General features: G+C 37.8%; 1 protein-coding gene across 3 annotated transcripts in view; it reads left to right on the forward strand.

Annotated features, from left to right (window-relative positions):
- Positions 1 to 14,055, forward strand: part of EFEMP1 (EGF containing fibulin extracellular matrix protein 1) — a 70,121-nt gene extending 56,066 nt beyond the window's left edge. For 2 of the 3 annotated variants that reach the window (XM_068975539.1, XM_068975546.1), the window contains 5 exons: positions 1,446 to 1,565; positions 2,792 to 2,911; positions 7,339 to 7,462; positions 7,542 to 7,737; positions 13,533 to 14,055. In XM_068975539.1, coding sequence (XP_068831640.1) covers positions 1,446 to 1,565; positions 2,792 to 2,911; positions 7,339 to 7,462; positions 7,542 to 7,737; positions 13,533 to 13,694 — 722 coding nt within the window. In that variant the 3' untranslated portion in view covers positions 13,695 to 14,055. Of the gene's footprint in view, positions 1 to 386; positions 507 to 1,445; positions 1,566 to 2,791; positions 2,912 to 7,338; positions 7,463 to 7,541; positions 7,738 to 13,532 lie in introns of all 3 variants that reach the window. The other variant, XM_068975530.1, reaches the window with a different exon arrangement.
- Positions 14,056 to 14,300: the final 245 nt, after the last annotated feature.

Consider the following 14,300-nt stretch of genomic DNA (forward strand, 5'->3'; position numbering starts at 1 on the left):
CCTTTCTTAGTTTTATACTATACCTCAATTCTTCCGTAGTTCTTTTCTACTTCTTTAATTATAAATAAGCTTTTATATTCCCAGCCTTACATTCTCACTTATATGTGAAATAGTCTTAATTACTTTTCCCTCTTTAAATCTCAACCATCCAGCCAGGTTTATGAAGTCTTTGTTCTTAACATTTCATTAGCTACAGAGAGCATACAAAAGTATATTTAAAGCACAGACACCCCAGTTTTTTAAAAAGAAAAATAATTACTTTTAAAATGAGGTCTCCAGGTTTTCTAGATAATGCTCTGCTGAGAACTTGAGATTAAACAGATCAATAATAGTAATTTGGATAGTCGGTAATTTGGTTCTCTTTGCATGTGTGCTTAATAACCTAGATGTAGACGAATGCACCATCCCTCCATATTGCCACCAAAGATGTGTGAACACACCAGGATCATTTTATTGCCAGTGCAATCCTGGGTTTCAGTTGGCAGCAAACAACTATACCTGTGTAGGTAAGTCTTCTGGAAACAGCCAACCAATTTCTGTCTTCCCAGCAGTATCTCCAGTTTTCTATATTCATGGTTTCCATCAACTTCCACATAGCTGAAAAGACAGTAACCAATCTGGTTTTTAAAAACACATCAAGATGTAAATGGAAAAAAAATTTTAACTTTGGTTTTAGTTCTCCTCTGTGACAGTATCAAAAAAGGTTTTAACTGTAGATCAATTGATATACACATACCAGTTAGTCAACAGTGTGTGATACAAACACTGAAGGTGCCAAAGGGGTTACTACAAGTTCAGATACATAAACTTTCTGCTTAGAGTGCATCTGATTTTCACATGCTTCTTCTACCCTTTCAGAATGCAATGTCACGGCACACAATTTTAAGATTGGCATGACATGGAAAAAATCTAGTGCAGGAAAAATGCCTTTTCACAATATTTTCAGTGCCTTAGAGCATTGCAAAACTCTGTATGGGTCTCAAAGGCTTATGTTATAATTGTAATGGAATTTAACAGGACCCATTTAAAAAGTAGTAAATAGCACAGATAAATCTTCACTACAGCATGCTGAGAGACCGTATCAGTATGTGTCTTATATCAATTATTTATAGACTTGGCATTTTGCATTTTAACAATAAAAGAAAATAGATATTGGAATGTATATTTATTAGAATCATTAAATTCTTTTGGAAAGATTCATCAAACACCAAACTAACTGTCATTCCCAGGAAAAAAAATATTCTGGTATTTCTGAAAGTACATGACAGATGTTTGAAGTTGTTCCAATAAATATGAGACCTGAATGGATGTTCTCCAGTGAGCTTCTGCAAGGCAAAGAATCCAGTTAGGGAATTACTCACTTATCATCACATGACATAGGTACAAAAGAGCAAGACTATGTTTAAAGACATAAATATATAAGTGTGTATGACCTTGCCTTTCAGATATAAATGAATGTGATGCCAGCAATCAATGTGCTCAGCAATGCTACAACATTCTTGGTTCATTCATCTGTCAGTGCAATCAAGGATATGAGCTAAGCAGTGACAGACTCAACTGTGAAGGTAAAATATTATCCAAATAATTGGTAGTAATAGTACAGTTCCTGTCTTTGCTGTTGCTTTATCCGAGTATATACCTGTTTAAGAAAGCAAATTTTTATTATGTTCTAAAATCCAGTTAACTTAGTTCACTTATAATACTGTCTTTTTAGTATGTTATCAAAAGAAAGAAGAAAAAATAATTGAAATACTAGATGTAGGCTGGATCTGATAATTAGCAAAGGTACTCTAGTGTCTTGCTTCTCAAGTGTGATGGGCCAGCAGAACTGGCACCTCCTAGGGGCCTGTGAAATTGTAGACTCTCACGCCCCAGCCCAGACCTACTGAATCAAATTCTGTGTCTAATGAAAATTCCAGGGGACTAGTGGCATATTTAAGTTCAAAAGTAGCTGATTGCATGTCAGAAACACTAGAATAGAAACCAAAAGATCTGGCCTCTAGGCATCCCTGCCACTGCGTGCTCAGGGCACATTTCTTAAGGTGCTTTCGTTTCACTCTCCACATGATCAAGAAGAGGGCCATTTAACTAGAGGGATCACAATCAGAGTCCACTGCACATGCTCGCTCCACTGTGTACTTCAAATGGCCTAAGACATCCTGAGGGATGCCATTGACACTTCACGCTCTTGACTTCCTCACAAACTGTCCCAGCTTTACTTGGGGCCACAAAGATCACACCCTACACAGAGAGGCCTCCCATCATGCCACTGCACTCAAAACCAAAAGGGGCTGGCCCTGGACGGCTGCCTCTGCCCTTCTGAGCAAACTATAAGAACAGCACCATTGAGAAATGCAAAGCCTTCTGCCAGGGCATCAACCTCTAGAAGCTAGCATAGGGATGGAACTTGGAGTTCAAAACTCAGATGAACTTGGAAGCAGAGCCACCCAATTTCTGAGAAGGCAAATATGAATCTGCATCAAGGGTGGGTCTGCCAAGCACAACACGAGGATCATCAACCACAAACCACTTCTTTCAGTCTGCTCAGCTAGGATGGTTAGTTCCAGGATTTGCCAAAGTGTCAGCAGTAATTGAGTAAAACTGATGGTAAGAAAATTCTCTGCTCTGTGAAGTTCCATGAGAAATAAGCTGATATTGTTAGAACTTGCATTTGAGCCTCTTATAAAGTATTACATTTCTGTTTCAGAGATTGCAATGTTTTAAAAAAAATACCAAAATAATGACATGTAAGTATTCAACTCTATGTTGTTGCTTTTGTCTGGTTCAACAGACATTGATGAATGCAGAACCTCGAGCTACTTGTGTCAATATCAGTGTGTCAATGAACCTGGGAAATTCTCATGTATGTGCCCCCAAGGATACCAAGTGGTGAGAGGTAGAACATGTCAGGGTAAGTTTATTGTTTTCAGATCTGTTAAGTTTTAACCAAGAAAAACAGGGAGGAAGTATTGGAATCTCTACACAGACTCTCGTTTTTTACAATTTGAGCTCTTTTCTCCCCTGTTGATTGTGAGACATGCACACCTCATAAAAAGGATATTCAGTGTTATCTTTCTTTGAAATTTAAAGTAATTATTTTTTCTTAAAATAGAAATAATTTTAATAAAATATTAATATGCCTTCTAAATAGCCTACATAATTCCTATGATATACATCTTCTAATCATCCAGCAAAAATTATTCAATTATTAAAATATTTTGCCATGAATTTCAGTATAGAACATAAGCTTAATGTGGTTAGGTGTATCTCAAAAAGATCTCAATACTCTAAAACACTAGGATTATAAACTGGATAGTAATAAGTGTTGACAAAGTCAGCATCATGTGTATTAAATGTGCCTGAATTCTTCAGTTAAAAAAAAAAAAACTATTAATCCAAAAATAGCTAATGTCTTTAAATCCAGTTTTAAAATAAATATTCAGGTGATCTTCATAGTGACATATAGATAGAAAAGATACAGCTCCCTACATAGGATGATTTCAGAATTTCTCTGAGAGATTTGAAAATCCTGGATAAATTGGTACAAACACATGCTTATATAAATAAGTGAAAAAAAAGACTGAATTTGAAGACACAAAATCTGTTGAAGACCCAGCTATATGACATTCTATCTATACAATTTTAACAAACTATCAGACTTCTCTGAGCCTGAACTTTCTCATTTGATAAAGGGAGTTGAGGGAATGAAACGGAATAATACACAGAAAAACTATAAACTATAAAGCCTGGAAAATTCAAGGTGTTTTTATGAAATTTACCTAGAAATATTAATTACCAGTAGCAAATTTTTTTTCTAGAAGGACAATAAAATTTTGTTAAGAAAAGAAAATATCTCGGAAAGGAGACAGGATTCTGAGTCTGCATCATGATTTTGCACGGAAATATTAACTCACAGGAACATCTATTACCTGATGCTTTATAGCATGCATGTGATTATTCAACTAGAATCTAACCACAAAACACGAGCATAATCAGAATGTAGTTCATTACACAAGGAACATCTTTCTACCCCTTTCAAGGTTACTAGAGACTCTGTAATGTTAATTGTGGAAAAACGTTGCATTCCAGAGGTTTTATTTTCTGAACTCTAATTGAGACTTTTAACATGAATATTACATGCAGGAAAATGTTAGCCAGAGGGTTATCCTAACCAATTTCTCTGGAGCCCTTCAAACAAATATCTATGTGTTTTTCTAATTGTAAATAGACTTGATACCCTGCAAAAGACAAGTTAACATTCAGTTACCTGCCTACTTTATGGAAACATTTATATCTGTTAGGATGAAAGGTGAAATGCAAATAAGGGATTCATCAGTGTTATATCTTGAAGAATATTTGTTAAACTAAAACATTTTTTGTGAAAGAGACCATTCTTTTAAGGTATAAAACAATTGGTTTACCCAACTGAAAGCATTCCTTCCCAACAGTCCACAGGTTAAATTAATACCAAAAGAGTTTCGATTCTCACCTTCCCCTAAAAAGTTTATTTGGGGGATGAAATAACTGTTCTCATTTCCACAGTCTTGCAAAAATGAAAATTCTCTGTGTATGTGCTGGTTGGTGTGGGGAGGGGAAAGGGACAGTGGTGAGGAAGGGAAACAGAGAGAGAATACTCAGATACACAGACACACTCATGAAATATTTTAATACTATTAATCATTTCTGAAAAACCCTCCAAAATGATTAAGGAGCTGATTATGCTAGGCTGTAAATTACTGGAAGTAATAAATAAAATTATTACATAAAGTTTCCTTTTGCCACTTTTGAACTCCATATAACAAACCAGTCCTGTAGCTAAACAGCATCTTTATTTTTCAAAAAAGTAAAAAATATCGAAAGGACAAGTCAGCTGCGATTTCTTCCGAGGAATCTAAGGTCTTTCTTTAGCCACAGCCAGTCCAAAAGAGATACTTTTTGTAACTGACTCTTGGAAACTGCATGGCTTTTCCAGTCTCCTCTTGGGTTCCAGAGAGCTCTTGCCAGTTTGGAAACTAAAAAAAAAATTTTTTCTCCAAAGACAAACAATGGAATTATTCTCATTTAGAGGATGCAGTACCTTGTGGTGGAAAGATGCCTGTCACTATCTGTATACACTTGAGTCAGCCACTTAACCCTTACTTGTTTTTCCTTCATGCCAAATAGAGATAACTTTCTCACTATCTCCGCATGTTGTGTGAAGAGCAACTTAGTTCAGTTCAGTCAGTTCAGTCATTCAGTCATGTCCAACTCTTGGCAACCCCATGAGCTGCAGCATGCCAGGCCTCTCTGTCCATCACCAACTCCCTGAGTTTACCCAAATTCATGTCCATTGAGTCGGTGCAACTTAGTTCAGTTTCAGTCAGTTCAGTCATTCATTCGTGTCCAACTCTTGGCAACCCCATGAGCCACAGCATGCCAGACCTCCCTGTCCATCACCAACTCCCTGAGTTTACCCAAATTCATGTCCATTGAGTCAGTGATGCCATCCAATCATCTCATCCCCTGTCATCCCCTTCTCCTCCCATCCTCAATCTTTCCCAGCATCAGGGTCTTTTCAAATGAGTCAGCTCTTCACATCAGGTGGCCAAAATATTGGAGTTTCAGCTTCAGCATCAGTCCTTCCAGTGAACACCCAGGACTGATCTCCTTTAGGATGGACTGGTTGGATCTCCTTGCAGTCCAAGGGACTCTCAAGAGTCTTCACCAACACCACAGTTCAAAAGCATCAATTCTTTGGTGCTCAGCTTTCAGTCCAACTCTCACATTCAGTTTAATATTTGCTAAAATCCAGGTGCCTCCAGTGCATTCATGCTATGTGATAAAGGGATAAAAAGATGTGCACAATGGCGCTTACCCTCTAGGAGTTTACAAACTAATAGAAGGATTGAAACAAACATGCAGATTTCAATAATGCAAAGCAGAAACCAATAAAGGCCCCAAAAGAGCAAAAATGAGATATAAGAATTCAGAGGGATGAAAGAGATCACATCCCAGCAACTAGGCCATGACTGCCTTGTTAACAAGAATTCAGCAAATTATTTATGGAATAAGTAAATTAATGAATGAAAATATCTGATTGTGTGGAAGGAATGATTCAGAAAAGACTTATATCGGATAAAATCTTATCACTATTCAAATGTAAAGGGAGGCATACATAAGGTTATGCATAGTAATATAATTTTTGTCATTGTTGTAAATGTAATGGTTCTCTGGAGAAAATTCTCTCAGATGTTATCTGGGAACTCTTGATTCCCATGTCTAAACTTAAGTCTTTGTCCAGCCTGACCTTTCCACAACCCTCCTTCCTGAGACTCTCTTCTCTTCTGACCTCCTTGAACTGCGTTTTCCTGGGTTGCTTCTCACTGCTGACTGCCTTTTCCTTAATTCCTCTTCTTCCCCATGATCTTTAAATAGCCACATTCTATGAGCTTCCCTGGTAGCTCAGCTGCCTGCAATGCAGGAGACCCCGGTTAGATTTCCAATTCGAGAAGATCTGCTGGAGAAGGGATAGGCTACCCACTCCAGTATTCTTTGGCTTCCCTGGTGGCTCAGCTGGTAAAGAATCTGCCCACAATGTGGGAGACCTGGGTTCAATCCCTGAGTTGGGGAGATCCCCTGGAGAAGGGAATGGCTACCCACTCCAGTATTCTGGCCTGGAGAATTCCATGGATTGTATAGTCCATGGGGTTGCAAAGAGTCAGACACGACCGAGCAACTTTCACTTTCACATGCTGGAATGCTTCATAGCTGCATTTCTTTTCCTGTAAACAGCTTCTTAAGGACAGTGTAACCCACTCCCAGAGCACCCACTATCCAGCAGCATGTTACAACTTACTGAAACCACATTCTAGCTTTTCCCTCTCTTCAAGCTCCTGAGCCTGATAATAAACTTCCATCTCCAGAGTTTTTGTTTGCTGCTTTCTCCCCCTGGAAGGCCCTCCCCACCCCCATGATAAAAATCCTATCTAACCACCACTTTTTCTAGGCCAAGTTGAGAGGGCTCCTCCTTCCTTCAGCGTTCTCTAATCCCCCAAGAAGTGGTGTCTTTCACTTTTATTTAAGCAAAGTCAATGGCCTAGCATTTGGCTTTTAATTCAACAGATGAATAATAGATGCTTGATAAAATACAATGAAATGACACATATTAATCAGTTGAGAATGGTTTCACTACATCTGTTCTGAATTAAATGCAATGAATTCAGGTCCCACCAAATTTTAGGTCTAAAATCAAATTAAACAATCCAGATTCTCATATACTTCCTTCTGGTGGCAAACTGGCATCTGCCACTTAGGCAATTTACTTATATCAGTAAACTCTTTGACTCTGCATCTCTACAGATATAAATGAGTGTGAGACCACAAATGAATGTCGGGAAGATGAAATGTGTTGGAATTATCATGGCGGCTTCCGTTGTTACCCACGAAATCCTTGTCAAGATCCCTATGTTCTAACATCAGAGAAGTAAGAAAAACCAGAACTTTTGAAACTGAGAATCTTCTGATTTTACCAAGCCTAACAGTGAATACTTTTGTCTCTGCAGCCGATGTGTTTGCCCAGTCTCAAATGCAATGTGCCGAGAACTTCCTCAATCCATCGTCTACAAATACATGAGCATTCGATCTGATAGGTCTGTACCATCAGACATCTTCCAAATACAGGCCACAACCATTTATGCCAACACTATCAACACTTTTCGGATTAAATCTGGAAATGAAAACGGAGAGTTCTACCTAAGAGTAAGTATCCTGAGGGCAACCTTAGCAAACTTGGTTCAAGTTTGTTGTTGTTTGATAGTAATTCACTTGGAAAGAAAGCCAACATTTAAAAAGTTTTAATGTGCAGGCATGGTGTAAGGCCTTCCTGTATGCATGATCTCATAATCCTCTTAGTAATATTGATACTTAGTAAGATTAATATTTATCTCCATATTTTACAGAAAAGTGAGACCCAGGGAGATGAAATAGCTTCTCTAAAGTCACTGAGATAAAAATTACAGACTCTAACAGAGTTATATGTGATCACCAAAATACAAGCCTGCCTGCACACACACACACACACACACTAAATAGATACTACAAATCAGTGATAGCTATTTAATTGTACATAGAAAAACTAATTCTTACAGAACTTTTCAAAACCCTGAATTCCTTATTGCTACATTCACAAGATTTGCACCAAAACTAAGACCCAGAAGTATCTGAGAAGTGACCCCAACCCCCCACCCTTTTACCATGTATACAACCAGTAAGTTGTACCATTCTTGCAAATTTCCAGGAAGACAATGTGAGGTCACCTTTATGTTTTCCTTTTCTTTCATTGCCTATACGAAATCTTTCTCTGAATTCTGCCATTTCTCTCTTCACAATGTCCCCTGTGTTATCTTTGCTTCCTCATGTCCCTGACTCTCTTCCTTTAAACTGGCTCTTAGCACCTCTCTAATCCCTCCAAAGGTTTCCCAGCAGATCTTCCTGACTCCAATGCTTCAGTCTTCTAGTCCCCCTGCAAAATCTTAGCAAGTTCATTTTAGGTTAAAATTCTGACATTTTAAATATGGCTCACCACTTCATGTGAAAATGATGGCACCCCACCAACCAATTTGCAGAGTTACGGTAACTGTTTCATGTTAAGGATGTTATTCATCCAGTTACAATTTTCTCAAAACTCCTTTGGGCACTCTTCATTTTTAATCAAATTTTAAGGTCAATATTTCATTTTGAGAATATGAAAAGTAAATTGGGAAATTCATCCTTGTGGTAAAGTTTACAGATTTTTAATGTTTACACATTTATCCTGTTCTTTGATATATTAAGTTCTCTTCCAGCTCTAGAATTATGTGATTCTGTTTCTTTGCCAGTAAATTAAAAATGATTAATTTCTCATGACCAACTTCTGAAGAGAATAACCCAACCCAAATACAATCTGTTACTATTCTTTTTTCTAATAACTAAAAATAAACTTCTTTAACATTTGATGCTTTAAATTTGAGATATAATAGATATTTATAAGAAATTTACTTTAAAGAAACTTCACACAGTTCAGATAATATCAATTTAATAATTTTAGCCCAAAGAAATCACATTATTTATAACTCATGGCAACAAAATAGGTTCATTTAAAAATAATTTTCCACTTGGGACTCAGGTATAATTTAAGAAAAAAAATTTCCTAGGAGTATCAACAAATAGTTATACAAAGTTCCTGCATATTTTTTAATAAACATGGCATTATTAAAGTTTTATGATTCATATCAGTGCACTTATCATAAATACAGTATTTTTCTCAAGTAAAAGCCCTTTTAATGAATGATATAAAACATTGTCAATTTTTATAATCCCAGAGTTAAATACTACTATTTGAAAAACAAAAAGAAGCATTTAAAATAAAAAGATATTTCAAGACTACTTCTTATCACATAATTCAAAAAGTAGTTGTATAAAATCCTACAAAATGTCTTTATTGAAATTCCACTTGTGCAGAGGACATTTACAATCAGCAGGCATTAATTAAACACTTATTATATGCTCAGTTCCATGCTAACTGTAAGTAATATACAGTTCCTTATATCAAAGAGCTTTAAATATTACTTTGTGGCATAGTTAACATCTACGAAAACAGCAGCAGTGTTTAACTGTGTTTAATTCCATGGCCCAAGACATCAAAGAATTAGGAGTTAAAGACAATTTCTTGAGAAGCATAAGACTGGACCTTATCCTTGAAAGAATCTGAGGGATATAGGATTTTATTTATATTCCTTTTGGGAGAATACTGAGAAAATCTTCTTCCTTAGAAAAGTGAACACATTAAAAAGAAGTAATACATGAAATTGAAGGTAGAATACCATCCTTCACCCACACCAACCAATATCTTTCCTCCCTTACTGAGACTTATTTTTCTTCATAACCCCTAGCACCACCTTCCATAATATTTATTTGTCAATGTCACCTACTATAATGTGAGGGCAATGAGCAGAAACATTGTCTATCTGTTCACTTTTCCATGCACAGCACATAGAATGAATGGTACCTGGCATTTTGCAAGTGCTCAAAAATATTTTTAAATGAATGAATTAATTCAGTCAACACCTTCAAGGTATCACTGTTACCTATAAGAGGCAAGTACCATGCTAGGTTCTAGAGATAGAGCAGTGAATAAAACCAAACCAGTTTTGGCCCCAGTGGGTCTTATGGTCAAGACATTGAACAGATGTTTACAAGTGTGCTGAATGTTTCAACTGAACATGGCAAATTCCTCATGAGTACACTACATGTCAACCCTAACCAAGGTAGTGGTGGTCTGGGAGCTTCCTGGAAGTAGATTTAAACTGAAGACTAGCAGTTAGAGACTAGCAAATGGAAGGAATAAAAAGCAGACAAGTTGATCTACAACTCCAGGTGCTATAGGCAGAGTGATTTGAGAGAAGCCTGGAGAGATGAGCAGGGCCTATATCACATAACACATGACAAACCATACTAAGGGTTTCAAGAAGAGGAGTTGCTATCATATTTTCATTAAAAAAATAAAAATAAAAACAACCCTGGCTACACTGTAGAGCCTGGATTGAAGTGGAGCAAAAATGGAAATGGAGAGACCATTAATTCAAAAGATGGGGGACTAGGGTAGTAGCAGTGTGTCCAAAAGAAGTGGACAGATTAATGATGATATACGAAGAACTACATGACTTGGTAAGCTGTTTTTTATGGGAAGGTGAAGGAGAATGAAACATCATGGATAACCTCCAAGTTTCTGTCTTGAGCAACAATAGATGATGGGGCCATTTACTGAGATAAGGAAGAAGGAGTTAGTGTGGAGAGGAAGCCAAGGAGTTCAGTTTGGACATATGGAGTACTGGTTGCCTTGAGACTTCCAAGTAAATCTGAGTAGGGTGTTGGATATGTGAGCTTGGAATTCATAGTATAGGCTTTAAAGTCACTGGCAGATATGTCATACTTGAAGCCATGGCTATGGATGAGCTCACTCGGGGAGAGTGTGTAGGGAATAAGTGAGATCACTCAGAATTGGTCACTATTATAGTCATCCAGGACCTTAGCCTACAAATCTCTGGCCATGTCATCCCCCATGAACTTCAGCTTCATGTCACTCTGCCACCACCCCATAGCCACGTGATGGACACTTTTATCATGCAGAGCAGTTCCACACTGGAATCTTAGTCTCCAGTGATCCCCTCAGGGACTGATTCTCCTTCTCTTTCATGCCCTCACTTTTCCCTCAAAGTGCTGTTAGTCCTCTGACCCTTCACCCCCCATTTTCTTATAGCCTATCAATTTCCTAATGGACCCTTGAACTACTGTGATCAGCACTTCCACTCCCTGTCCAGCAACCCTAGATCAATCGCATAATCCATATCTATTTTCATACCCACCTTGTCAGCACAGATTGGTAATATTTTAAGTCTTCAGATGTGTCCTCAGTATACTCAACAATCCTATTACTTTCTTTTGTTCCTTCTTTTCAGTCGCTGATCGCAAATGTCCCCATACTCTTTAAGTACTTCACTTCAGTTGCTCAGTCATGTCTGACTCTTTGCAACACCATGGACTGCAGCACACCAGGTTTCCTGGTCCATTACCAACTCCTGGAGCTTGCTCAAATTCATGTCCATGGAGTAGTCACCATTCATTTTCAGTAGGTGAACTCACCTCCTACTCTTCTGAAACCACTGAAACCAACAGTCATGAATTATTTGAACTTAACATCCTATCCCTTGCAAATTTAACTCCATGTGTCTCCTTTCTATCCTTCTTGCTTGAATTTTCCAAAGACAAACTTTTTTCATTTCTATCCATCAAGGCCAACTCACTCCTGTATTCTTCATTCCATTTCCTTTGGGAACTTACCCTATTAAATTCTAATATACCTCCTACATATCCAACTTGTTTTCCCTCTAGATGTTGCCTCCTCTCTCTGTTCTCCCTTCCTAGCCAAGGTTCTTAAAGCATAGTCTGTAATCACAATCTCTACTTTCTCACTTCCTACTCTTCTGCCTTCTATTCCCACTACCTTACTGAAATTGCTCTGGTAAAAAAGCCACCAACAGCATCCATACTGCTATATCCAGAGGCATTTTTAGTCCTAGTCACCCTCATCCTCCCCTGCTCTATTGGGCACTTCTTGCTGTTCATCTGTTTTCTACTTAATTATCTATTTCTTCTCAGCTTCTTTCAATGGCTTCTCTTCTGCCCATCCTTAAATGTTGGCCTCTCCCAGACCCAGTATTATCATGTATCATGTATTATCATACATTTTCTCCCTGGTTTAATGTCCATCTGTTGAAGTGACTGGGCTCCCCAGGTGGTGCTCGTATTAAAGAACCCGCCTGCCAGTGCAAGAGACATAAGAGACTCAGGTTCCATCCCTGGGTCAGGAAGACCCCCTGGAAGAGGGCATGGCAACCCATGCCAGTGTTCTTGCCTGGAGAATCCCATGGACAGAAGAGTCTGGCAGGCTACAGTCCATAGGGTCACAAAGAGTCGAACATGACTGAAGCAACTTAGCACACACACAGTTGAAGTGACAGCGAAAGTCCTAATCCATTGTTTCTATCCCTGCCCTCCTCTTGGCATCCAGATCCACACATCTACCTGCCTGCCTGTCCAAACTGATCTCTCTGGAGTCTCCAGTGCCCATCATATTGTCCATTAAAATGAAACTGCATCCACTTCTCCAGAACATCCTTCTTTACAAAACTCCCAATTATTCTTGGTGACTGTCCTCAGGCAATCAAAGGCCTTCCCTTAATGCTTCAGAGTCCCTCTCTTTTTCCCTGTGTGTATACACCTCTATATGGACTTCCCTGGTGGCTGACATTGTAAAGAATCTGCCTGCAATGCAGGAGACCCGAGTTTAATCCCTGGGTCTGGAAGATCCCCTAGAGAAGAGTACAGCAACCCACTCCAGTATTCTTGCCTGAAAAATGCCATGGACAGAGGAGCCTATCAGGCTGCAACCCATGGGGTCACAAGGAGTCAGACACGACTGAGCAACTAACACATACACATACATATGCCTCTATGTATCTTCATGTAACCCTGCATATCCCCGCATGTCTTAGCATTTTCCACATTCTATTAAAACTATTTACATATCTCTTCACGTATTAGAATATAAACAGATCCACAATGGTGAGAAGTGAAAGGTGACAACTTTTTTTATCAGTCAAAAAAATATCAGATTCTCACATAAACTGCAGTCTCTATAATGAGTCATTCTCACTTGAACTGCAGTCTCTTATTGATATAACTACTCAATAAAAATTAAGAGAAAATTTAACACAGAGAGATGAAAGAAAACAAAGAACTATGAAAAAAGCATGTCCCTGTATCTGAAACTAATGACTGTGTGGGCAAGAGACAAGATTCAAGAAGGATTACAACCAAGAATGGACTAAGTAGTGACTTTAATCCTACCTCAGAATTCTTCCCCTAATTCTTATAAGGAAGTGTATTCACAAATAATAGAAACTCCAATAGAGGAAAAATTATTCTCTCACTCCCTCATTTTTCTTTCATTTTAGCAAACAAGTCCTGTAAGTGCAATGCTTGTGCTGGTGAAGTCGCTCTCAGGACCAAGAGAATATATAGTGGACCTGGAGATGCTGACAGTCAACAGTATAGGAACCTTCCGCACTAGTTCAGTGTTAAGACTGACAATAATAGTGGGGCCATTTTCATTTTAGTGTTTTTAAAGAGTCCACTGTAGGCATTTAAATCAGCCAAAGAATATTGTTATCTTAAAGCACTATTTTATTTATAGACATATCTAGTTCATCTACATCTATATACTGTACACTCATAAATAATTCAAACAATTACACCATGGTATAAAGTGGGCATTTAATCTGTAAAGATTTAAAGGTTGTCTTTCTTACTGTATGTAAATTAGACATTAATCCACTAAACTGGTCTTCTTCAAGAGAGCTAAGCATACTCTTTCTGGTGAAACTTGGATTCTTTTCTGGAAAAGTGGGACCACGCAATGATTGTCTTCTGTGGTGCTTAAGGAAACTTACCACAGCTCCACTGACAGTCTCATAAGGAGACAGCCACCGTTACATTGAACAGCATGCAGGTTCAAGCATGAGATTTTAACTGCTTTGTAAGAAAATGGAAAAAGTCAATAAAGATATATTTCTTTAGAAAATGAGGGTATTTGTGTTGGTTTTTACTTTTATGATCAGTCTAAATGTAGTTGTTTATTACATAGTAATAAATCACTATCGCATAGTATAGTAGTTTCTATATTTTACATTTTCAGAAATTTTTGTTATGAATGTAAACAAAAA

The sequence above is a fragment of the Capricornis sumatraensis genome, chromosome 1, assembly GCF_032405125.1.
Source record: "Capricornis sumatraensis isolate serow.1 chromosome 1, serow.2, whole genome shotgun sequence".
Taxonomy (NCBI): domain Eukaryota; kingdom Metazoa; phylum Chordata; class Mammalia; order Artiodactyla; family Bovidae; genus Capricornis; species Capricornis sumatraensis.